The following is a 26,085-nucleotide window of genomic DNA, read 5'->3' on the forward strand; positions in this document are numbered from 1 at the left end:
CTTTAAATATATTAACATTTTAAACTGTATACCCCGGTTATCTAGGCCCTTTTTGTTTTGTTTAATGTGTACCATGTTTATCTAGGCCCTTTTGTTTTGTTTTATGTATACATGTCATACTGTGGGAAACGATATTTCGATATTTCTGGATGTATAACACATGTAGAATTTTTGACAATAAAGCTGACTTTGACTTTCGCGTGCTTGCATATTTTAACAAAGCTATTCATTTTAGCAACACTGAATTTAACTAGAAGTCATGGCTGTGTCAATTACCAGTCTCATATCGTTTTACAAAGATGACAAGAAGAGTGTATAGAGGAGAGAACCACTACAAGTCAGGACACGTTACAGTGCAGCCTAGATGAAGGTGTGCTTATCGGTGTTGTCAGGGCTAGCATGAGTGTCGCTGAGTAGTGATAGCAAGAGTACCGTTATCCTAGAGTTAATTTATTCATATTAATTCCCATCAACAAATCCATTTTATGTGTCACATGAAATCTTTATTAGGCAAGGCAAGGCAAGTTTATTTATATAGCACTTTTCAACACAAGGCAATTCAAAGTGCTTTACAAAAAATGAAAGACATTAATTTTTACTCGCTTCATGGTGTACTTTAAGGTTTTTGACTCTGCACACCGTTTACATGCAGAAAAACCTTCATAACACACAAGGGGACGGGTAATAAGTTAACCGGAAAAGCATGACATGGGACCTTTAAGAAAATGGCATTTAAAATCAGTCATTAAAAATAAAAGCTAATCAAATAAACATTAAAAGAAAAAATACATGGATAAAGGTTACAGTGCAGTCTAAGATATGAATAGTTCGATTAAAAGCAGCGACAAAAAGAAAAGTCTTCAGCCTGGATTGAAAAGTAGTAAGAGTTGCAGCGGAGCTGCAGGTTTCTGGGAGTTTGTTCCAGATATTTGGAGCATAATAACTGAACGCTGCTTCTCGATGTTTAGTTCTGACTCTGGGGACAGAAAGCTGACCAGTCCCTGAAGACCTGAGAGATCTGGATGGTTCATAATTTAGCAGGAGGTAGACATGTATTTTGGGCCTAAACCATTCAAAGCTTTATAAACCAGCAGCAGTATTTTGAAATCTATTCTTTGACACACAGGAAGCCAGTGTAAAGGCTTCAGAACTGGAGCGATGTGATCCACTTTCTTAGTGTTAGTGAGGACTCGAGCAGCGGTGTTCTGAATCAGCTGCAGCTTTCTAATAGATTTTTTAGTGAGACCTGTGAAGACACCATTGCAGTAGTCCAGTCTACTGAAGATAAAAGTATGGGAACGTTTTTCCAAATCCTGCTGTGACATTAGTCTTTTAATCCTAGATATGTTCTTTAGGTGAAAGCAAGCTGATTTAATAACTGTTTTAATGTGACTGTTGAAACTCAGGTCAGAGTCCATGACTACACCTAGATTTCTGGCTTTATCTGTTGTTTTGAACATTGCAGGTTGAAGCTCAGCGCTAACTTTTAAACGTTCTGCCTTGACTCCAAAAACCATTAGCTCAGTTTTATCTTTGTTTAATTGGAGAAAGTTCTGACACATCCAGTCATTGATTTGTTCAATGCACTTACTCAGTGTTTGAATTGGAGCATAGTCTCCTGGTGAAATGGTGACGTACATTTGTGTGTCATCTGCATAGCTATGGTAACTTATTTTGTTGTTCTTCATTATCTGAGCCAGTGGTAGCATGTAGACGTTAAAGAGAAGAGGCCCCAAGATTACAAATATTACACACCAGAAAACACAGAAATATCCATGAAATAAACATACCTTAGGCTGTAAACAATGAAAGGGATAATTGGGAAGGCTCTACAAATGTAAATATATTTTAAATAATAAAACAATCCCACCACCACAGGTATCTAGGAGAAGAGGGAATTCTCTCCACAAAATGTGAATGCCCATGTGGAGAATGGAAATGCAGTCATGCGGCTGCATGAGCCATCTTTGCCATCCACAATTTCAGCTGCACTGACACCCCCTGTCAGTGGAAAAGCCAAAGGCAGCTAAACGTATGCATTCAGTGGAGGAGCTATTTCCTCCAACCAATAACTAATTTAACCCGCTGACAAGAGAGCCCACCTCCGAAGATCGTGACTGGCTGAGGGACAGACTCGGGGGCAGGTTCTCAGGAATTTCTTGGCTTCTCTCCCCCGAGCCAGAAGAGGAAAACTGCAGCTTGGAAACACTTACTGTTCCTGAAATTATCAAATCTGTTGGGCATCAGGGACCTGAGGAAATTGTGGCAAGCATGGCATTGTCTGAAGAGCAACAGAGGGCAATTCAGGTGGCTACCACTGGTCAGCGAACCAACCCAAACTGGCATTTGTTCAGGAAAGGAAGGTTGACTGCCAGCAACTTTGGAGCTGTCCTGAGGTCAAAGCGTGTGAATGCTTCCTTTATTGCCAGGGTACAGTGGGGGACTATGAATGAATGTGAGGGCGTCAGGGCATTCACCACTGCAACCCAGATGCAGGTCCATGAGTCAGGTTTGTGGCTCTCCCTATCAGGATTGTTGGGGGCATCTCCAGATGGTCTGGTAGAGTCTTCCGCTGTGCTGGAGGTAAAGTGTCCCTACGGAGCCAGGGAAATGACAATTAGAGAAGCAAATCAAGGGCTTCTGTGTTAGCAAGGAAGGAGAAACATTCAGCCTGCGTGAGGAACATCCTTACTGGCACCAAGTGCAAGGTCAGCTTCACCTCACTGCAAGAAAGAAGAAGAAATAAAAAAATTGTGAATCGTTTTTAATTTACATTTACTCGCCTTTGCAATGTTGTGGTTGTTAGAGTGTTAGGTGTCCTGTCAGCTCGTCTGTTGGGAAGATATAAAATATTAGTTTCATGGAAGTCACACTGCCACATATAAGAGCATTAAGACATACAGTACATGGGCTAAAACAAAACATCTAAAGATATAACCTTGCACTTTGATAAGTCTCGTGAACATTTTCACTATTTTGACATTTTTATAGATCAAAATTGAACTAAAGAAATAAATGTTAGATTAATCCATATCGAAAATAGGTGTCAGCTACTACACTAATTATAATAGTTATATTTCTTATTGAATTAAGATAAGATATTACTGTATTGATCCCAATTTGGGAAATGTTTGTGTTGCAGCAGCATAACAAGAAAAACAAAATATAAGTTATTATATATACAAAAGTATGTGAGGGATGGGATATCAAATTGAATATAAATGTAAAATGTACATGTGATTTTACGTCCAAGAGAAGCTATGGAGCAGAGAGTTCTCTGCCAGCCAGAGTTGATTTGTTATTAGTTCAATATGTCAAGCTGATTTCCCTGACTACAATCTTTAGTTACATGGTGAAACGTTATGCTGCTTGTACTAATTAGACTTATATAAGCCACGCAGGTTTTAATAGGATGTATTCATTATCTTTACTTATGTTGCGGTCTTTTCAGCAGCGCCATCTCTAAAACGGCGATACAAGTCACTACCCATCATTTACATTTCACCGTGACATGGACAAAAATGTAACGTCAGCTTGTCTCATGGCACGAATCCAGACTCTCCTTTGGAAAACATTGGCCGGGAAACGATAGAACAAGCACGTTTCATGCGAAGACCTGTGGCTGCAACCCGGAGCAAAGCAACAAACCATTGCGTGGCTAACTAGTGTTAACTGTGTTCGTTATTCTCCCGACCAGGAGAGAAGCTTTAAAATGAGACTAAATGGAGTCTCTGTGAAAGTTCAATTGGGTACTTTAATTAAAAAAGGCGCGGGTTGGTCACAAGCATGATATTGTTCAGTCAGACAAACAGCTGTGATCCGCTCCTCGATAGGGAAGAGAAGAGAATGGATCTCTCCTCCGGTGCTGTTATATATCCTCTGCTGGCTCCTCCCCGCCAGCCGGCTCGCCTCGTCTCCAATGTCCATTATTGCATTTAAACAGAGGATAGGTTCTTTTCACATTCAATATATGCTTAACACGCCGTTTCTCCTCATATTCTCTTTCATCACTTTTAATTTAACACATTCTAAACGCTGTAATCAATACTCTAAACAATACTTCTCGGCTCGTTTGGTTTCCGGTCATTCCGGATGTTGTCACATGCTACTCTCGTCTGTAAACAATAATGTATTCAAATAAACTGTACCTTCATTTAATATTCAGCATGGTAGTATCTCGACATCTATAGTTGTAGTGTTAAATCAGTAGGCTTCGGTTTTCACCACTCCATATCATTTCGCTACTAAATTCACCTCTTCAGGAAATCGTATATTAGCCACATGCTAAATGCTAACCGTAGATGAAGGATTTTCAGAATAAAAGCTTAACTGCTTGTGCACAAGAATTTCTGGTTTTTCAGTATAAAAGAGCATTAAAACTGACGGCATGTTTAAACTACATTTCTCCATTAAAACATTGATTTTAATTTCTAACACTAGTAGCGCTAGCTTTAGCTAACGTTAGCTAACGAAACGAACTGCCGAGTAAAATTGGAAAACACTGGTAATTAATTATTCTATAATTTGTAAAACTACGGTGTTAAAAACGACAATTTCAAAAATACAGATTCTAATGGTCAGATATAGATATACAGATACTAAAGATAGGCATGTACTTGCTTTCAAGCAGAATACAGGGGAAACAAACTTGGCGGGAGTGTTTACGTGTTAGGCGTAATGACGTACAACGGCCTCGACAATTTCTGTAGTCCTATTCAGCCACTCGGTAACAACCGACTGGACTGTAAGGACTGTCTTAGGTAAGACAGCTTTTATGTGCGCAGCTCCACTTGCTTGGAACAGTCTACAGGCAAAATTGAAATTGAGCATTTTTATTTCTCTGAATGTATTTAAGGCATGTCTAAATGAAATGCTTTCTGACACTCTGGGTATTTGTAAATGTTGAATATGTAAATATGATATCCTCTGTTGTTTGTATGTTGTTTTTATGTTTCATGTGGAACTAAATGATGCAGGTCTCCCTTGTAAATGAAATCGATGATCTCAAGGGACCAATCTGTCTAAATAAAGGTTTGAAATGAAATTGAAAAACCATCGTTTTTCAGACACGTAAACTCTTCAAAAATCACCAGTGGGTTCACTGCTGATGTATTTAATGTCGTAGAACAAAACGTGATTTATCTCTTAAATTTGTGTCAACCACAGACCTTATTTCGAGCTATTTTCCAAAACCCTATGAAAAAAATGCATTGCTTTTTGACGAAGGAACCGGAAGTGCTAAAAATGCTAACTTACTTCCGGGTTTTTGGACGCGTCACTGCGGTTCTCTATAGAGAGGCGAAGTCCCTCCCCTTCCGGGAGCTTCCATGGGACCCCGGAAGCGGAAAATTATACATTGAAGTCAACGGAGAGAGAAAAGTTATGTTTTGATCCCGTTTGAATTGTGTCACGAATGACACATATGATATTTGTCAATCTTAAACAATCATTTCCATGTAAAAAAAGTCACATTTTGTCGTAAAACTGTTGAAATATAAGACCATGAAAAATACGCAACTAGAAAGACTACAAATCCCAAATCGCATTCTGGGTCGCGTAAGTGATGTCATAGGCGATAATGGTCCAAGACTGGTTGGACTCGCAATTAAAGCAAAGAAGAAGAAGAAGATCTCATAACTGATTTATTCCCTCCAATAAATATAAGAGATTGCTCCAATAAATTCACTTTTACAAGATGCGTGTGTGCTTTGTACCAGGTTGTAATCACAAAAGTGATCATACCACTTGCTCGTTCTATCCCTTCCCGTCTGATGAAAGGACCAGGAGTCGTTGGACCAAACATATCAGGTAATATACATGTTTTGCATGGAATATTTAGCTACCTAGCTAGTAGCGAGCATGTTAGTTAGCATTACATTACATTTCTTAGCCTTGTCATTTGTATTAGCCTTAACATGAAGTAAACCAAAATGTTAAACCGTAAGAGTAGTCATGATGGTAAGTATTTTGTGAAACATTTGAAGAGTAGCCCCCTCCACCAGGTGCTAAGGGGGCGGGAGGTACTGTAGGCTAACGCCACATTAGCATCGGGGATATTTTCTACTTCATGCTATCTGCACAAATGGTTAACATTGAACATTAAAATATCAGGCAGTTCAGGGAGAGTTGAAGGAAGGCAGGCAGGCAGCTTTGCATGACATTCTTCTGGACGTGTTTCATTGTGTGTTACGGCTGCTGCCTTCCTGGTCGTCTGAGTGTTTTCAGCTGTGTGTGTTCTATGTAAATGAGCTGTGCGGTTGCCCTCCCGGCATTGGCTGCCATCTCCTGGTCCGCCCCTGAAGATTGCGATTGGAGCACGCCGGGCCCGAGGCACTCCAATCGCAGCGCACAGCCGGCGCACACCTGCTGGAGATTATTACAAAGCTTGGGGACAATCATCATTCTGGAGGCTCTGTATGTGGACAGATGCCTCTCGCTACTTGCTCTTTGTTCTAGGGTTAAAACGTGTGTGATTAGTTAGAGTGTAGAGTAGCTTAGTTAGTGTTTAGAGTAGGTTAGGATTCTGTGACGGTTGCCTTTAGTTTAGCTGTGTTTTGTATTGATTCTTTGGTTAGTTGTACCACTTTCAAAGTGAGGTTTTGTTTCATTCTTTATTTAGTATATTAGTATTTATTTTCCCTGTATGTCTTTAGACTCCTTTCTTAGAGTCCTCCTTTTGTTTGGTTATTTGTCAATATTATTATTATTATTTGTACCAATTACATACTGGTGTGTGTTGCATTCCTCTTCCCCTAGTTGGGACGTAACATTGTGTAAAAGAGATAATTATTCAGTGTTGTTACTTTAAAGTGTTGTTACTGACCTTTTTCTCTTTTATTTTCTTTACCTCACCTGTAACTGCTGAGACCCTGAGGAACATGCACACTGTACTGACCTGCTCTGGCAACCTGATTTCCACTGTACGTAATAGTATTTGGTTATGGTATATTACTTATATACATCAAAGGCACAATGCACCCCCCAGAGACACACATGTATTGAGTGTGATATTTTTGCATTGGTCATGTGAAATCGTCTTTACATACTAGAAAACTGTAGGAGCGGCAACTTGTTTTGAAATTGAATTTTTAATATCCGATAATAAAGTTGATGTTTTCTTTATTCTTCTCTCTTCCCAGCTCCATCCATCACCATTCTCTGTTCCTGCAGCTCCTGCTTGCTAATCAATGCTCATATGTTTTTACACAATTACAAATAAAGTCAATGTATTGTATGACATGAAGTTGTGCTTCATTCTGAGTCAATAATAAATTCATTCTGCCTTCAACTGCAAAATTATTGTGGACTGCACCGACATCCATGTAGCTGCCCCCAGTAAGATGAACCAAGCAAAGTTGACACTCAACATACAGCTGTGCTCTTAAGTTTACATGAAGAATTTGTGAAATATTGGTAATAACAGGTTTAAATGATTATTAGTAATTAATTATATAATTTTCTCATTGTAGACGAGCAGACAGGGAGCCAGATGAGAAAAGCAGAATATGCAGCTGCCATTTTCCACATGGAAAAGAGAAAGGGCCACGTGTATTTGAGTGGACAAAAGAGAAATCCCAAATACAAAAAATAAAATTATACAATTTACAGATATGTATACAAATATATATATCCTATATACACCATGTATAATGATGGTGTATGATGTAGAAGGAAGTGTGGTAGATAACAAGTAAATATAGAGTTACATACAGATCCATGTTACAGCAAAAGATGAATAATTAAGAAGCATGCAGTATAATAATAATAATAATTATATGCAACAATTAAATAACTGCTCAGCATCTCCACCACAATCCCAATCTGCTGTGTCCTGTTTTCCTCCCCTCTGCATAACACCCCATCACACATACGAAACACAACGCAGAGTCCGAGGGTGTTAAAAATATGTTTATTTAAATGTCCTCCTCTCTACTGGCCAACACAGGGAGCATATGCTGGGTGTAGAATTTTTCCAGGAGGAGGAGATTTCCATGCCATGCAGGGTCTTTGGGGATGGGGATGATGATCGCCTCCTTCGTGGTCCACAGTAGCAGAGACTCCGGTCTGTGATGTGCAGCTGTTATATAATATACAATACATTTTTGAAAAACATTTGATCAACAAAAAAAAAGGATTTGCTCAGGATCTAGAGTCAGTGTGTAGTTTATTAATTAATCAATGCTCTCTACATTAGGAAAACACATACCAGTGTACCAGAGGGAGTCACACACAGCTGTGCCTAGATAACCAAACAAATTGACAAGATAACCAAAATCCTTGAATCTACACAAAGCAAATAAACTCAAATGACACAACGAGATGTAAAAGGAGATCACACATATAGTCGATATAAAACTGGCCGCTTCAATCTGAAGAGCAACTAAAACAAAACACGGGAGTGTATCTTGTTCTTGTGAGCACTCATATTACTCACTGAAACCTTGTAAAGCCGGTCCCGCATGCTGGCTCTTACAGAACCGACTAATTCCCCTTTCGTGTATGTACAGCTCTCAACATGCCCATACTTGTAGTGATTTTCACCTCGTTTTATACTTTTTCGCCTCATTCTGAAAGAAACAGGTGAAATTTGCTAACGTGACGGCCATCTTTGTGATGGTGACGCGTATTGTGCGAGACCAGAGACCTGTAGTTCACTGAGCGGTTTCACACAAAACATTTTGTAACTTCACAGTTTTACGACGTAAAACAATTCAAACGGGATCAAAAGATGACTTTTCTCTCTCCATTGACTTCAATGTATAATTTTCCGCTTCCGGGGTCCCATGGGTCCGAAGTAGATGGGCGGGACTTCGCTTCTCTATCGGCCGATACCGATCGCCGATCCGATCGAGTGGGCGGGGCCTATGGGGATCTTCCATTTAAAGTGATGTTTAAAACTCAGTTAATGGGGCTCATTCAATGGCGCTTCCATAAACAACAACCAACATAATTATTACATTCAAATGAAGTACATTATTCCAGTTTACATTCACTTGGGATAATAACACGGGAGAAATGAGCGGAAGCGCTCTTTTCCTCTCTCTCTCCCTCTCTCTCTCTCTCTCTCTCTCTCTCCTGACAGCCTGTCAGTATCTCATGCAGCTCTCTGATTCAGTAATGAGTGACCCGACAGTGAAGAATAAATACATTTAAACTAAACTAGTTTAGCTTGTTCCAGAGGTTGATAAAATAGCTAAGTGTGTTAGGTCTAACTCTTAGTGTGTGTTTTGCTCCGCTCACCGGTCCGTCACTGTGGGTGGAGCTGCAGGATTTCTGCTTGACAGACGTTGCATACCGCTATTTTATTGTCATTTTCGGACACTTAAAATACTGCCAGACCGGTGAAGCCATTTTGTAGAGCTTGTTTTGCCGCGCACAGAGAAAAGTGTCATGTATTTTACGTCATGCGATCGGCTCTCGCGATCGGCATTTTTAGAGAGCATCGATCAATCGACAGAGAGTGAGTATCGGCCGATATCGATCGGCGGCCTATCAATCGGAGCATCCCTATTGAAAATGGAACACAGAAAATTACATCAAGGAATTGTACTGTTCAACAATTCAACATGATGACTTCCAACTTCACTTCCAGTCATTATTTGGCAAAACCAGGTCAAGTTTGCTGTCTTTCTGCAAACCGCTTTCTTTTGGATTTTTCCCTTTCATAACAATTTGGAAAATGTTGTACAGTTTAGTTGGGTTGAACCAAAAAGACCACACAAGACTTCTGGTTTGTGAGAGCCTCATCTCCTCATGCCCTTCTTTTTGGAGAATCGTTTTACACACACTTAATTTATCTGTCCCCTGTATTCCTTATTTAAAGGTCCCATGTCCAGCTTTTACGGTTATTACCCGTCCCCTTGTGTGTTATGAAGGTGCTAGTGGAGCCTCGCAGATGGGGGTGCTGCTGCCCCCTCATCACCCCCCCTTTCCCGCGTCCATTCGTGATGTCTCGCTGTCTCGCAGCAACCAGGAAACCACACCAGTAAGCCAGCTCCAGTGTTTCCCACATAATTTGATTATATTTGTGGGGGCACAAGCAAGAAAAGCCAAAGGCCCCTCAACCTATTTGGGTGGCCCACGCATCCACCCCCCCCTAAAATAAGAAAATACATGAAAGTTCATGGCTACTGTAGACAACATTCTTGTTGCTCTGTGTTGCGTTGTTAATGAGTGAGACACACCGGAGTTGAGGATCTGTGGGGTTTATTCTCCCAAAAATATAATTTACAATTTAGGCATTTAGCAGACGCCTTATTCCAAAGCGACTTACAATGACCAATTACAGGGACATTCTCCCCGGAGTAACTGAGGGCTAAGTGCCTTACTCAAGGGCACACGAGTAGTGGTGTTCCAGGCGGGATTTGAACTCGCAACCTTTCGATCATCAGCCCACCTCACTATCAATAGAGAACCGCAGTGTTAAAACCCAGAAGTAAACTCCTTCCGGTTCCTTCGTCAAAATTGCAATACAATTTCTCCATAGGATTTTGGAAAATAGCTCGAAATAAGGTCTGTGGTTGACACAAATTGAAGAGACAGATCACGTTTTTTTTCAGCCGGATAATATCCACATGTCTACCCTACTTTTATAATTTTCGAATCATAAATCTAGTCACCTTAAGCAAAATGCCAACGTTATGCTATAAACGAACTACAGCAGGGTCGCTGCTTTAACGTCACGCCGACTTAAGATTGATATTCAAACATACAGATTCTAAATGGTACAAGTTGAAGCGTTTGTTTGAACCGTTTGCAGGAGGCAGGTACTTGCCTTCAAGCCGAACAGGGCAAACAAACTTAGCGGGAGTGTTTTACGTGTTCGGTGTAATGACGTAAAACGGCCTGGACAACTTCTGTAATCCTATTCAGCCACTTGTTAACAACCATCGTTTTTCAGACACGTAAACTCTTCAGAAATCGCCATCGGGGTCACTGCTGATGTATTTAATGTTGTAGAACAAAACGTGATCCGTCTCTTCAATGTGTGTCAAACACAGACCTTATTTCGAGCTATTTTCCAAAATTCTATGGAGAAATTGCATTGCTTTTTGTCAAAGGAGCTGGACGTGGTAAAAATGCTAACTTACTTCCGGGTTTTAGGACGCGTCACTGCGGTTCTCTATTAGACCACCAAAATAAAAACAAAAATGTATTTTTAAAATAAAAAAAGATTATTTTTTTATTTTTTATGAGATCCATTTGTAAGAAATACAGTACATTACACAGACTAGTGTTTAAAGAATTGGATGAAATGACAATAATTTAACAACTGCATTGCATGTTGAGTCCTTAATGCTGCTTGGCAAAAAGCTTCATATACTTCCAGCCAGGACAAGGGTTCAACTAACCAAACACAAATGTAAGGGAAATGGCACTGATTCGTCTTTCTGCCGGGACATAGCAGATTCACTTAGACTACAGATAATGATGGTGGCTATGGACATTCCTGCTCTTAATTGCTACCTGAGAAAAAAACGAGAGGCGTGACAAATTGCTAGTAAAAGCAGAATATTTGAAACCGCCCAAAAAACCACAAAGTGAAATAGCAATAGCAATATAATATTAATAGTAAACAGTCAGAAGGATAGAGGCCCTGTTCGGCCGGAGGATACCCGCACGCCTTCTGATATCCTAGTAGTATTACACATGTGTCACACTCCTAGGCTCATGTCACGTTGGTAGTTTTGTATGTTTAGGTTATGTCACGTTCTATGTCTAGTTTTGGGTGTTTTGCTGTTTTCCCTGTCATGTTTTCCTCCTGTTAATTGTCTGGTCCTTTTCCCTGTGTTGTTTCTCCTGTCGTTAGTTTCCCTGGTGTGTCTAATTGTCTGATTATGTTCACCTGTGGCCCCTGTGTTTCCTCCTCCCTCCTCACCTGTGTCTTGTTGTGTGATTAGTCTTTTGTGTATTTAAGTTCTGGGTTTTCTGTCTGTCTTTGTCGGTTCGTCTTTTGCCTTGACTAGTTCTGCGGTGAGTGTTCTGTTTTGTCTTTGCTAATATCATAGCCTTGAAATAAAGGAGTTTTTTCAGTTTATATCTGCATTTGGGTCCTGCTTCCTTCACAATCCGTAACAGAACGAACCGACCAAGAATATGGACCCAGCGGATATGGAAGATTTTGAGTTAGATCTGTCCGATCTAGACTTTTCCCTTCAATGCTCTCATGCCGAGTGGAAAGGAACTTCTTCTAGGAAGGACAAAGAGGCTATTCTCGAGAGAGCACGAATGGAGGTGGCCGAAATGCCTTGGTTGAGAAGTTTGTTGCCGGATTGGTTACAGCTTTTCACAAGTTGTCCTGAGGACTGGTCCGACGCTTCTAACCCTTTCCTCGGATCCGACTACGGTCGTGTTGGAGGTCCACGGAGTCTCCAAAGAGCCTCTAGGAGACACAGGGCCAGGATTCTAGCCCGTGCTCCAACAGCCATGATCCCGGGGTGGGATTCCCAACCTGGCACCATATACCTCGGTGGGATCCGTCTGAAGACAACCCATGCTTCTGCCCCAGTTCCTGCTCCTGTCCAGGAGTCGTATGCTGGAACTCGTCTGGCTTATGGAGGTCCACGGAGCCTTCAGGCGGCTGCTAAGAGAAGGAGTCGCAAAGCCAAGCTAGCAGCCCGAGCCCCAAGAGTCATGGCTCCTGCCCCAGTGCAGGCCCCAGCAGCCATGCCTCCATGCTCTAGTACCGGCCCACGCAGCTTTGCTTCCATACTCCATTACCTGGCTTACACAGCCGGGGTCCAGGCTTCCGCTCCGCGCCCAACAGCCATGGTTCCAGCTCCAGTGCCGGACCCAGCAGCCATGGTTCCGTGCTCCAGTACCATCCCACATAGCCATGGTACATTACCTTACAGCCATGTTTCCGGCTCCAAAACCGGCCCACACAGCCATGATCCAGGCTTCAGCTCCAGACCTTACAGCCATGTTTCCGGCTCCAGAACCGGACCATACAGCCACGTTTCCGGCTCCAGTGCCGGCCCCAGCAGTCATGTTTCCGGCTCCTGAACCGGACCTTACAGCCATGTTTCCGGCTCCAGAACCGGACCTTACAGCCATGTTTCCGGCTCCAGAACCAGACTTTACAGCCATGGTCCCGGCTCCAGTGCCGGCCCCAGCAATCATGTTTCCGGCTCCAGAACCGGACCTTACAGCCATGTTTCCGGCTCCAGAACCGGACCTTACAGCCATGGTTCTGGCTTCAGTACCGGCCCCAGTACCCATGGTTCCGACTCCAGTTTTGGCTCCAGGACTGGCTTACCGGCCAATGCCAGCTTCCCGAGTCCTGTCAGCATACCGGCCGACTCCAGCTCCTCGTCTCCAGTTGGCTGTTCAACCGACGCCAGCTCCCCGAGTCTTGTCGGCATACCGGCCTACTTCAGCACCTCGTTTCCTGGTGGCTCTCCAGCCGACTCCAGCTCCTCGTGTTCTGTTGGCGAGTCAACCGTCTCAAGTCTCTTCTCAAGTACCCTCTCGAGTCCCTATTCAAGACACTTCTCAAGTATCCTCTCGAGTTCCCTCTCAAGTCACCTCTCGAGTTCCCTCTCAAGTCACCTCTCGAGTTCCCTCTCAAGTCACCTCTCGAGTTCCCTATCGATTCCCCTCTGAAGTCACCTCTCAAGTCCCTTCTCGAGTCACCTCTCGAGTCTCCTCTCGAGTCTCCTCTCGAGTTCCCTCTCGAGTCGCCTCTCGAGTCCCCTCTCAAATCTCTTCTCAAGTCCCCTCTCGAGTCACCTCTCGAGTTCCCATTCAAGACACTTCTCAAGTCACCTCTCGAGTTCCCTCTCAAGTCACCTCTCGAGTTCTCTCTCAAGTCACCTCTCGAGTCATTTCTCGAGTCCCCTCTCGAGTCCCCTCTCGAGTCCCCTCTCGAGTCCCCTCTCGAGTTCCCTCTCGAGTCTCCTCTCGAGTCACCTCTCGAGTCCCCTCTCAAGTCTCTTCTCAAGTCCCCTCTCGAGTCACCTCTCGAGTTCCCATTCAAGACACTTCTCAAGTCACCTCTCGAGTTCCCTCTCAAGTCACTTCTCGAGTCCCCTCTCGAGTCTCCTCTCGAGTTCCCGCTCAAGATCCCTCTCAAGCCATCTCTCAAGTCAACTCTCAAGTTTCCTCTCGAGTCTCCACTCAAGTCCCTACTCTTGTGCCATTGGAGGTTCCGCTGGGGGTCCTGCCAACCTTATATCTTGTGCCGTTGGAGGCCCCGCCGACTACTCTTCTGCCGGGGGTCCTGCCAACCCTATGTCCTGTGCCATTGGAGGCCCCGCCGACTACTCTTCTGCCGGGGGTCCTGCCAACCTTATGTCTTGTGCCGTTGGAGGCCCCGCCGACTACTCTTCTGCCGGGGGTCCTGCCAACCCTATGTCCTGTGCCATTGGAGGCCCCGCCGACTACTCTTCTGCCGGGGGTCCTGCCAACTCTATGTCCTGTGCCGTTGGAGGCCCCGCCGACTACTCTCCTGCCGGGGGTCCTACCAGCCCTATGTCCTGTGCCACTGGAGGGCCCGCCGACTACTCTTCTGCCGGGGGTCCTGCCAGCCCTATGTCCTGTGCCGTTGGAGACCCCGCCGACTACTATTCTGCCGGGGGTCCTGCCGGTCCTGTGTCCTGTCCCGTTGGGGGTCCCGCCGACTACTCTTCTACCGGGGGCCCTGCCAATCCCATGTCCTGTTTCGTTAGAGGCCTCGACATCACCTGTATTGCCGGGGGTCCTGCCAACACCCGTTCCACCGGCTCCGGTTTCTGTCCGGTCAACACCGGCTCCTGCCCGTTCCCCTGAGAGCTGCTCCTTGAACTCTGCCTTGCCCCCGGGCTGTCCGTCCGAGTTCCCCTTTTTGAACTCTGCTTTGCCCCCGGGCCGTCCTCACCTGTGTCTTGTTGTGTGATTAGTCTTTTGTGTATTTAAGTTCTGGGTTTTCTGTCTGTCTTTGTCGGTTCGTCTTTTGCCTTGACTAGTTCTGCGGTGAGTGTTCTGTTTTGTCTTTGCTAATATCATAGCCTTGAAATAAAGGAGTTTTTTTAGTTTATATCTGCATTTGGGTCCTGCTTCCTTCACAATCCGTAACAACATGTAGACAGACTGTTTCAACACAAACCTTTTTTCTCTCTCTATAGGCTCGCATTGAGGAGCTGGAAGATGAACTGGAAGCAGAGCAGGCCATCAGAGCCAAGGTATGATACTCTTATAACGGGCCCAGTATAATATTTCCCCCCTCCCTTGATGAAATAAAGGTCAGATGTGTCGAGCCACAAATGTTTTTTGGTTCCAAATGCGAATAGGCTACTTGCTCCCAGCTGGCCCTGAAACCGCTTTGGTGGAAAAGGGGTACGAGTATCACTTTATTTAATTATGTTTTTCGTGTCATTGTAGTGTGTTAACAATTTTAAAAAAACGTAATAGTACATAAATCTTGGTTTTCATGCAGCTGTGGTCAGGGAATAATCTTGATCTCACGTGAGGCAGAAAACATGGATGACAACATCAGAGTCACCGGTGTTGGGGGTAACAAGCTACAAAGTAACGCATTACTGTAATCAGATTACATCTGTCTGTAATGCAGTAATGTAACATGTTACTTTTGATAACAGAAGTAACTACATTGCAGTTACTTAGCACAAAATTATCTCATTACTTGGGTTACTTTAAGGTCTTAAACTATCTGCCTAATGGGAGGACAGAAAATATATATGTCTCATAGCAGAGATAAACAGGCTTGTTTCAGTAAAAATCGTGGAGAAAATGTTGCCTGTTTCTACGGTGGAATCGCCATCTTTCCAAAACATAATGAGCAAGATACCGTCAAGGGGCAGGAAGGCTCCATCAGACAGGAACACTTTAGAATCTACCTGGACCAGTGTTATGATGAAACTGAGCTAAAGAAAACATGATGTTCAAACAAATAGCAGAAACAGAGGTCTGTGTTCATTACTGTCCTCATTAGATTTTAAGGATTTGTGTTGATCTAGTATAGTTGTGTAACTAATTACTTTCAGTAGTGAGTAATTGAGTAAACTAGGCATTTATTTTTTAAGAAGTAGCTTCTAATATGTAATGCCTAACTTTAGTAACTATCTACCCAACACGGAGAGCCACACACAAACAACAGAGAAACATTCCTACTTCAAAGCGTTGTGCATAGAGTGAGTGGTGTTGGGTGGTGCTGACCTGCATGTTGACTCAGCCAGTGGTGCGCAGGGGAGCGATGAGTGAGCCAAACACAGGTTTCTGAGCCTGAGCCAGGTGAATGAGGGAAAGCTTCAGTGAAACGTATCGGTTTTCATGTTCTACTAGAGATATGACGTCTGTAGCTCAGTGTTGCTTTCTCTCTCTCTCTCACACACACAAACACATTTCTTAAAAAAGCATGTGTATTTATGGTACAATACTTTGTTTCCCCTCTTAAGACCTGCATGTTGTATTCATGTGACAGTACTTAAAGGCAGAAATGCACAAGTACATACATCACCCTGAGTGTTGAATAGAGTGACGACTAGCCGACTTTTCCCCATGGTGGGTGGCATTCCTAATGGTGCTAGCTGCCCCCCAGCAGCCTCCAAAGCCTCAGAGCAATGAAAGAGGCAGGTAGAGACATGCAGTTGTTTATCTGTTTTAGAGTAGGATCTCAAACACGGCATACCTCTGCACACAGGCTGGCTATTGTTTAGCTCAGCTCCGCAAGTCGACAGGGAAATATCATCAGGAGATAAAGGCTGACATACAGCACTGTTTTCAAGAGATCTTTTCACAACTGGAATGCCATCCACTCACACATATATCTGTACAGAGGAATGTTCTCATGCACTCAAATGCACACACACCCAGTATACAATAGTGTAATGGACATTGCTGGAACAGTATGTTGCAGTATTGCTTGTACATGTATTTGCTAATTGGTGTATCTGGAAAGCTGTCTTTTTGGCTGTGTAAGACGCTCTGGTAGACGCAGCCCTCGCACCCTGAATAGTACGCACAACATCTTGAGAGAAGGCCAAGCCTCTCTAAGCATTCCCTTGAAGATGCAGAGATATGACTTTGAGCTTATCTACACATATGGAAAGCACCAACAGTGGATAATGTGAGTACAAGTGAAGAGGATGTGCAAAGTCATGTGAAAATTGTGTCTGCTGCTCTTCCTGTATCAGACACAAAGTCCAGACAGATAGCTGAAGAAATAGCAAAAGACACAGAGCTGCAGTGTGTCATTGCACATATGCAAAATGGATGGCTTGTAGGTTCCTGTCCGCTCTTCTACAATTTTAGAGGTGAACTGAGTGTCGTTGATGCACTATTACTGAAACAACACAGGATTGTCGTTCCACGCGCATTGAGACAGGAAGTACTACAAAGAATCCATGAAGGTCATCTGGGTGTGGAAAAATGCAAAAGACGGGTGAAAGACAGTGTTTTCTGGCCTGGAATTAATAAAGATATTGAGAGACTGATTTGTACATGTGACAGATGCCAGACACACAGAAACAAACCCATGATGGTGACTTATGTGCCAACAGCACCATGGCATAATGTCGGAATGGATTTTAATCTCAAAGGTAAAGACTATTCACACAAACTTTCCTGAAATGGCACTACTGTCAAACTCATCATCAATGTGTGTCATAACACATTCAAAATCCATCTTTGCCAGACATGGCTTACCTAACACAGTAGTGAGCAGGGTTCGAGTTATAATCTGAGCTTTATGGGGGTCTTTAAAACTAACTAGTTTTAAAGACTAGTGCTGGCCTATCACCGGGTAATTCCTTATCCCTCCCTCTGCCGGGAGTTCCTGAGGGTCTACCTGACAGCAGCGGGCGTAGGCAGAAACCATGACGGGGCTCCGGGGCTATCGGGATCGCTGACAGCAGCTCCTCCTGCACTTAGTCCAGGAACCGTGGAATCAGCTGGACTGGTGGAAAAGAGTATAAAAACACATTGGGCCATTTGTCCCACGCTCTGAAGGAGAACCAGAGGGCCCACTTCCCGTTCCCTGCGTGCGGCGAACAGGTCCACCTCCACTCTGCCGAACTTGCTCCAAACCTAGGAGACCAGTTCGGGATGGAAGCTCCAGTCCTCCTGGCGAGGACCTCCTCTGGACATAATGTCTACCCCTTTATTCAATTTACCAGGAATATATACCGTTCTGAAGGACAGTAAGTGTGTGTGTGCCCCCAGCAGCCGTCTGGCTGTGTTCAGAAGCTGCGCTGAGCACTCACCTCCCTGGCTATTTATTTAGGCTGCCGTCGCCTTGTTGTCTGTGTGAATCAGCACATGTTGATTCTGCAGCAGCCGGACACAATGCTGGATTACTTTCCACACAATGAGCAGTTCCAGCGTGTTAATGTGGAGAGACATTTGAACCGGCCACAGCCCCCCCCCCCCCAGCTTCAAGGATGGATTTCTGCTACCTGTGGACCTGCGTCACCCAAGAGAAGCGATTGATGCGCGTCGGGTGAGTGAAGCGCTGGCCACCTTGCTGATCTTCGATGCCTCCTCCAGAGACATGGCGGTGGACTGAGCCGCCAGCTTTAGGAGAGAAAAAGCCAACAGGGAAATGTTGTTAGCCTCCGCCGAAGCCTGCATGGAGGGGGCGGAATCGTCACATGGTCCCGAGAGGCAAGACGCCTGCAGAGAGAGAGCCAGGCCGGCGTGCTGTGTACTATTAGGGTATTCGTTATTCTCGCGTCCAGGAGAGAAGCTTAGGATAAATGAGACCAATGGAGTCTCTGGCATAAGGTTCAAATGGGTACTTTAATTAAAATGGCACGGTAATGAATCAGACAGAAGGTAGTGAGGAGAGAAAGGCTGCAGCTTCCTCTCGCAGTGGCGGCCGTGGAGAAGTGCCCGACACACATTCGTTCTTCCCGCCTGCCTGCATCCCCCTTTGCTCCTCCTCTCTGGGGCTGTGACGTAATCTTCCGCCCTCCTTTCACCAATGTCCGATATCGCAAATAACAGAGGATTTCGACATTTACATTCATTGCTTACTTCCACGCCTTTTCTCCTCCTTATCTCTTTCATTACTTTTTATTTAATACATTTTAACGGCTGTAATCGTGTTTTCCGTAAAACCTGAAGTCAAGCTACTGTTGGTATTTCGGAGATCCCTTCCGGAATTTCAAGTTCAAAATAAACTTTAACCACAGGCGAAAGCTAACCGGAAATATTTTCACAATAAAACCGTTATAAAATTACTGTATGTTTTATCATTAAATATTGATTTTAATTTCTTACAATCCCTCCTTACAGACCCTTTTAGGGTATGTAAATAATACTGAAATCAATGAGTTCTTCATCTGAAATTTGCATAGTACATAAAGTAACTCATATAAAAAACATACAATCAAAATGGAATGGTTCAATAACCGTTATCAAAAATACAAAAGATACTTTGGTTGGTCTTCAACATAAAAGTTTTTCTTTGTGCATAAGTTCTAGTGTTAACATTCAATAAAACTCTTCAAAATAGCGAAAATTAGTTTTTTTATCAGAAAATGTCTTACTCCCTCCTTTCACTGAAATTGTTTCATACTACATTCAGTGTTAAGGCACTTGTTTTTACAAAGTGTAAAAGAAACAAACTATTTTAGAATAGCACAAAGTAATACTACTACCTAGTAGCTGGTTCTTCATTCTAATGATTTCATCATTAACAGTATCACATCCTTTGGACAATCTCATCATCTACATCCATGTCTGTTTATGGGGGTGGGTTATCTTATTCTGCTAGCATTTGTAACTGTTTCCTCATGAGAAATGTACCCTCCCTCCTTTCATACCATTTAAGGTATGAAAGTAATATGTTCTCTAGAAGAGGCCGTCGTTATCAATCGGTACGTTAGGACATGGAATGCAACTACAACATCTAGCCCTCCCCTGGGCACCCCTATGCTATCCTTGTACACTGTGGAGCCTAAACTCCCCCTGGGACTGGTCTCTTAGCCCTACTGGCTTTGGGGTGTTTCGCCATGTTGATTAACTACATAAAAACATCACCGGATGTGCTAGTGCACAGGTCCCAGTCCAATCCTGTGGCAAGACTGAGTACAAGGTTTTAGTTCCACGATACCACCAAACATCTACTCTGGGATACGGCACTTTGGACATAGTTATTTCTGGGAGAAGAATTTGGTCAGTTACAACAGTTGTGGAATTTCATCACTTAAAAGTTCCTACTTCACTACCTTTGGGTGGTCTGTTCTAATGCTGTGATGCAGTCCCTGAAATGGTGTGAAAACCGGTGGAATATCAATAACTCATTATAATAATGTATCTTCAATTCTGGTCTACTTAAATAACTATGCTAACCCCTTTAACAGTGTGTGGAACCTTGGGTGCCCGAGCATGTGATAATTTCTCCCTCCTTTATCAAGGATTTTAAAAACAGAAGTCATTTCATTCATGGTTTGTGGTTCAATTTAGGAATTTTCACTTGTGGCAGGTATGTTTGTCCTTTAAATAACATCTCTAAATTTCAGATCATCACTGATTAAATGGATAACCATTAGGAGGTGGTGGCACTTGTCTTTTAAAACTCATAGTCTGGTGCCGTGCGCTCCCTGTGAAGCGGCAAGTAAGATTTAAAACATCTGCAGGGTGGGTCGAGCGACCCCTTCTCCCTAAACGATATTGGTTGTCAAGAATATGCACCATTACAATGAGTGATCCAAGGCCCCGCATGTATTACTCCCAATTATATTGCTTTTTTCTAAATTAAAATTTGCAATCGCTCTTTGCCCAGTTTATTTTTTAAAACTCTACATCTTGGACGACAAACAAATGTTATTTCCACCTTTAACAGTTCTCCTGTGGTAATAACTATGCTACAAAAGAGAAATCAATATTTTAGATTTGGAATACTATATTTGGCTTGGTACTAGCGCTACCTTTAACATTTTCCATACAAATAAAGATGTGTCTGCTCTTATAGAGTGGTTACTAAAACTATCCCTTTAAACTGTAAAACTATCCCTTTAAACCAGGGGTCTCAGACTCAATTTACCTGGGGGCCGCTGGACGTAGAGTCTGGGCAAGTCTGGGCCGCTTCAAGTATTCCGCAAAACATTTATTAAAAGATACAACATTAACAGTTCTTCAACATCTTCTTAACATGAACTGTTCTTCACAACATAACTATGTCTTTCTTACCTACTCCTTGCTGGTAGAGACCTGGCAGCGCTTCCTCTCACACAGCTGAGCCACATTTGGTTTGAGGGAGGAAGCAGTTGAAACCCTCAGTATGGCTTGAAGATGTGCATCAGTAAGTCTGGACCTGCACTTTGACTTATTGAAGTTCATGGTGGAGAAGAGCTGTTCACACATATATGTGCTCCCAAAAAGGCACATGGTCCGCTTGAACATCCTGGAAATCTCAGGGAAGGAGGGGGGCAATTCTCTCATGAACTGTCCAAGCTTGTCTGCTTTCCCATTCACTTCCCTGAACTTGGCTTTGAGCTCAGAATTGCACTGCAGGTCGATGAGCTCCATTTGAAGCACACCAGGGGCATTTTCCACATCAAAGGAGAAGGGGTCTGCAAACATTTGGAAAGTGGCTCTGTGTGTCTTGAAGTCTGCAAACCGCTGATCGAATTCCTCCTGTAGCTTCACAATGGCATCAATATACTTCTCACCACTGAATGCTGTGCACCTGTCCATGAGAGCCTTGCATGCTGGGAAATGGCAGAGGTTTTTCTGAGGGAGCTGGGTTTTCCATAACATCAGTTTTGTAGAGAATTCTCTGACATTGTCATATGCTACACTAACAAGCTGGCCCTGGCCCTGCAACTTCTTATTCAGAGCATTCAGCTCCTGCGTGATGTCAACAAGAAAAGCTAAGTCCATGAGCCATTTGGGATCACTCAGCTCGGGAACAGCCATCCCACCCTTCTCCAGCATGAATACTTTCAGTTCTGTTCTCAACTCAAAAAACCTCTTCAGGACGTTTCCCCTGCTGAGCCAACGTACCTCTGTGAAGTAGAGCACATCCTCATATTCTGACTCAATTTCCTCCAAAAAAGCACGGAACTGGCGGTGCTTTAAGCCCCTGGATCTGATATGGTTGATGCATTTCACAACGACAGACATCACATTGTCAAACTTCAAGCATTTGCTGCAAAGGGCCTGCTGATGGATAATGCAGTGCAGAGCAATAGCCTCCTCCACACCCTCCTCCTCCAGTTTTCTTTGAACAAGTGCCACCAGCCCGTTTTTTCTCCCTGTCATTGATGGCGCTCCGTCCGTCGTAATTCCAACAAACCTCTTCCATGGCAGACCGATATCCGCAATGGCATCACACAGATGCTGAAATATCTCCTGAGCGGTGGTCTGGTCATGCATTGGTTTCACTGCAAGCAACTCCTCTGTCACTTCAAAATTGTCATCAACACCACGGACATACATCGCGAGCTGAGCGGTGTCAGTGATGTCTGTGCTCTCATCAAGAGCCACAGAGTATGCACGGAAAAGTTTGGCTTTGTCGCACAGCTGATCATATATGTCACTTGATAAGTCAGAAATGCGCTCTGCCACTGTGTTAGCTGACAGGCTGATGTTGTTGAACTGACCCTTCTTTTCCGGACAGACTATACTTGCAGCCTGCAACATGCATTTTTTTACAAACTCGCCTTCCGTAAACAGCTTTCCCGCTCTAGCAATCATCTCACTCACCACATAGCTAGCTTCGACTGCTAAATCAGCCTCATTGCTTCCTTTCTTGAAGAGATTTTGTTGCTTCCATAGAATTTTTTTTAGCTCTGTGACTTTTTTCTCTCTCTCATCTCCCAGGTATTTTGCATACTCTGCATGTTTAGTTGAGTAGTGACGTTTGACGTTATACTCCTTGTATACAGCGATTTTCTCTGTGCATATAAGGCACGTTGCGTTTCCCCTGTACTCAACAAAAAAATATTCAGTCTCCCACTTCTCCTGAAATGTTCTGTGGTCATCACCGATTTTTCTTTTCCCTGAAAGTTTTGGTGAAGACATGGCGATATATTTTGCTTCCACTCTGTGTCACTTTGGATCACTCTGGATTGATTCCGCTGCGCGCATTTGATTGACGTGTGGCGGAGTTCCCTCGGAGGGGGGAGGGGCGAGGGAACTCCGCGCAGCAGTTCCCTGCCAGCAGCAGCAGCAGCAGTGGGAAAAATAAAATTGAAATATAAAGCGCAAACGTCAACGCGCGGGCCAGATTAACACTATTACATGATATCAACAAAGGGGCCATGAGAAACTGTGTCGGGCCTGGAGTCTGAGACACCTGCTTTAAACTGTAGAACTATCCCTTTAAGCTGTAGATCAATATTGTAACAAATCAAATCTTCCCCAAATTCGCACATGAATAAGAATCTCTTAAAGAATAATTTGTTTATATTATGAAAAGATTGAATGATATGTTCTACCCTCAGTGTGTTTTTAGGATTATTTTCTCATTTTACTTTAATAGTTTCCTCTTTATTACTTTCTAAATCTACCAATTGATTAATTCATGGCTAATAAATATTTTTCTTTACGTATTTTCAAGTCAATTTGAGTTCTTTAAATGTGGTCCTTTCTTCTCGTTTGTGAATAAGTGTGTTTATGTGTAAATTCACTCACTCCCGTTTTCCTTTTCTCCCCCTCTGGTTGTCAAGCCACGACCCCCTCACGTTCTGCTGGACCATGCCAACTCCTCCGTCCTGTCTTCTCCTCTGGTCCGGTCTTCTCCTCAGTCCATCCGCTCTTGAATCCTTCCGCTGTACCTCTTTTCAGTGGCCCAACTGCTTTGCATTTCATCTCCTCCTTTACAGTCTCTTCGCTGTTGCATGGAGGGCGTATTCCGCTCTCATGTCCCACACTCTGCTCTTGTGCCAAATCTCGCGGCTCAGCTTGGAACTTCATGTCCTGTCTGAGAGATCGATGACAGTATGCCTCTTTATGTCTGCATGCTGATTTGGTTCTGGATGCCTCAGGTGGAGATGTTTCTGGATGCAGTCTCGTCGTTGTTGGTTCAGCTCCGGTTCTCTGTCTATTCGATGGAGAAGGAGGAGTCTCCTGTGGTGAGGTAATGTCAAGGAGTGAACTCTGAGGCATGAACTCAAATGCACGACTCAGACTCAGATAGTGTTCAAAGTAAAGACTTTACTGGAATAGACACAGTAACAAAACAGGAAAAACAATAACACTCTTTTGAGGAAAAACAAGAACTAAGATCAGGAGCTTAAAGGTACGTGAGATGTCCGTGGAGTAGGCTTGTACGTTAGTCCTGAATGAGGAAACAAACTGGCAATAGACAGGAGGGAGCTAGCACAATATATACACAGGGTAAGGGGAACAGGTGGAAACAATCAGGGCGGGGAAAACAATCGCGGACGCAGGAGACAGATAGGGACGTGGAGGCCTGAAACGAGAGGGAGAATTACTTAACGAAATAAACATAAAGCACAGGACAAAGGGACATGACAAAACTAACATAAAGAATAAACTTTCACAATAAGTTTCTTAGACACGACAGGTAATTTGTCTGCTTGGAAGATGGGGTCGTAGCGGTCTGACAGGCAGAGAGAGAGAGAGAGAGATCTTGGGACGCATTACCTATAGAAAATTCTAACACACTGAGGTAAAATAATCCAATCTTTTCCACTCTATTTTCCTAAACATACTATCTGTCTTAGATGTTAAATGCCATCTAAACACAAATAATCTCTCCTCACATTTTTTACCATATCCCAAAACATTGCTTTCACCCACCGTAACATGTTTACTCCAATTAACTCTTTCAGGAAACCATTTTCTTCTATAAATTGAAATATCTACATGTTTCAAGCACCACATATTTCACACACTATAAAAGAACGTCCCCATATCTTCTCCATCATTTTAAATCTCACTGTTATTTAGAACATAAGAAACTTTTGTGACTGGACATATCTGTGCAATGTCGCCACAATCTGCTGGGGAATTTTGTTCATAGAGTTTGTAGGTACGGTTGTCCTCGTGGGTTAGTAGCCTGTTTCTACTGTAATAATTTTCAATAATTGTGCTCAGATCGGTCACCAGTCGGTTGTTCATAGTCTTAACAGGGGGTGTTTCTGATACAGACTACAACATGGATCCAGTGTATTTGGAGATTCCCCTAATCTGTTAATCCCCATCACTTACATATCCCGATCACTTAAACCCATCTCATCATTTGATACAAGAACTGCATATAGGGGCGGTGAATCATCTTGATTATAACCGCCTCACCTTTGGGAACGAGTATTTCTAACTCCTCCTCTTGTTGCTCAGCTGATCTTTTGGCTCTGGGGATAAGTGAAAGTCTTTGAAACACAGCTGGAGTCTTGTTAGTGATGTGGGCATTCTCTATGAGTGAACTAATTGATCCATGTCTTACATGATATTGTACTCCCCATCCAACCAGAAAGGTGCCAAGTGTAATGAACACAATCAACATTGCTATTCTGGCTCTTATCCCTAGGGGACCCCACAATGGCTTTGGCTTTGTTCTTGACATAATCTCTATTTTATCCATGGTTTTGTCAGTTACAGAATATAAATGATGAGTACAAAAATAACGTATACAAAAATATAAACAAAATGTTGGACTCTTTTTCAGGTGCAAAACAAAAAATAGGTTTCCACTTCAGTGCACAATCTATAAAAAGACAATTTGTCTTTTGAGCTGTTTCTATCTTAATCTTATTTCTATTTATTGTTTTGTTCCAGCTCTGCCAAATCAGTCCTAACTCCCAATAATGTTCTGGAAGTTGCCAGTGAAGGGTGACAATGTGTGAGGTGGTGTCAATTTGCTCCTTTTTCTTTACCCTTAAACCGGAGCGTGTGTGAAGTTTGTTACAACTTTTCACGCTTCCGTCCACCGGGGATGAGCCCACTGTCTTTTGTGAACTTTCACCCTCACCCAATCACCTGGCCGAACAGGAGTCTCTTCTGGTGTCTCGTCTGGTATCTCTGTATCTTTCCTAGCCTGTGTAGACAAAACAGTTACAGAGTTCTGACATATTCATCCACTTCTATTTGTCTAATATCCAAAACTGGACCACTCCCTTATTGGAGGAGGCCCAAGCTTTGGCATACCTTTTGTCGTTATGAGACCTATTGTTA

The 26,085-nt window shown here is 43.3% G+C and overlaps 2 protein-coding genes and 1 long non-coding RNA gene across 3 annotated transcripts in view; 2 read left to right on the forward strand and 1 right to left on the reverse strand.

Annotated features, from left to right (window-relative positions):
* The first annotated feature begins 5,624 nt into the window (after nucleotides 1–5,624).
* LOC307022876 lies at nucleotides 5,625–7,239 on the forward strand. The gene is made up of 2 exons (XR_013803497.1): nucleotides 5,625–6,920; nucleotides 7,140–7,239. It is a non-coding gene; the product is annotated as an uncharacterized lncRNA (long non-coding RNA).
* Nucleotides 7,240–14,652: 7,413 nt separating this feature from the next.
* The window catches only part of LOC307022756 (myosin heavy chain, skeletal muscle-like), a gene marked incomplete at its 5' end in the record, with an annotated part of 48,325 nt that continues 36,892 nt past the window's right edge, over nucleotides 14,653–26,085 (forward strand). The window contains 2 exon segments of the mRNA XM_079655649.1: nucleotides 14,653–14,739; nucleotides 15,105–15,161. Of these exon segments, the coding sequence (XP_079511775.1) occupies nucleotides 14,653–14,739; nucleotides 15,105–15,161 (144 nt within the window).
* On the reverse strand, nucleotides 20,971–22,271 carry LOC307022428 (general transcription factor II-I repeat domain-containing protein 2A-like). Its single transcript, XM_079655240.1, has 2 exons — nucleotides 21,133–22,271; nucleotides 20,971–21,027 (listed from the first exon to the last, which is right to left on the reverse strand). Exon 1 carries the CDS (start codon nucleotides 22,204–22,206, stop codon nucleotides 21,133–21,135), a length of 1,074 nt encoding a protein of 357 aa, XP_079511366.1. The 5' UTR covers nucleotides 22,207–22,271; the 3' UTR covers nucleotides 20,971–21,027.

This window comes from Notothenia rossii (assembly GCF_949606895.1).
Source record: "Notothenia rossii genome assembly, chromosome: 10".
NCBI lineage: Eukaryota > Metazoa > Chordata > Actinopteri > Perciformes > Nototheniidae > Notothenia > Notothenia rossii.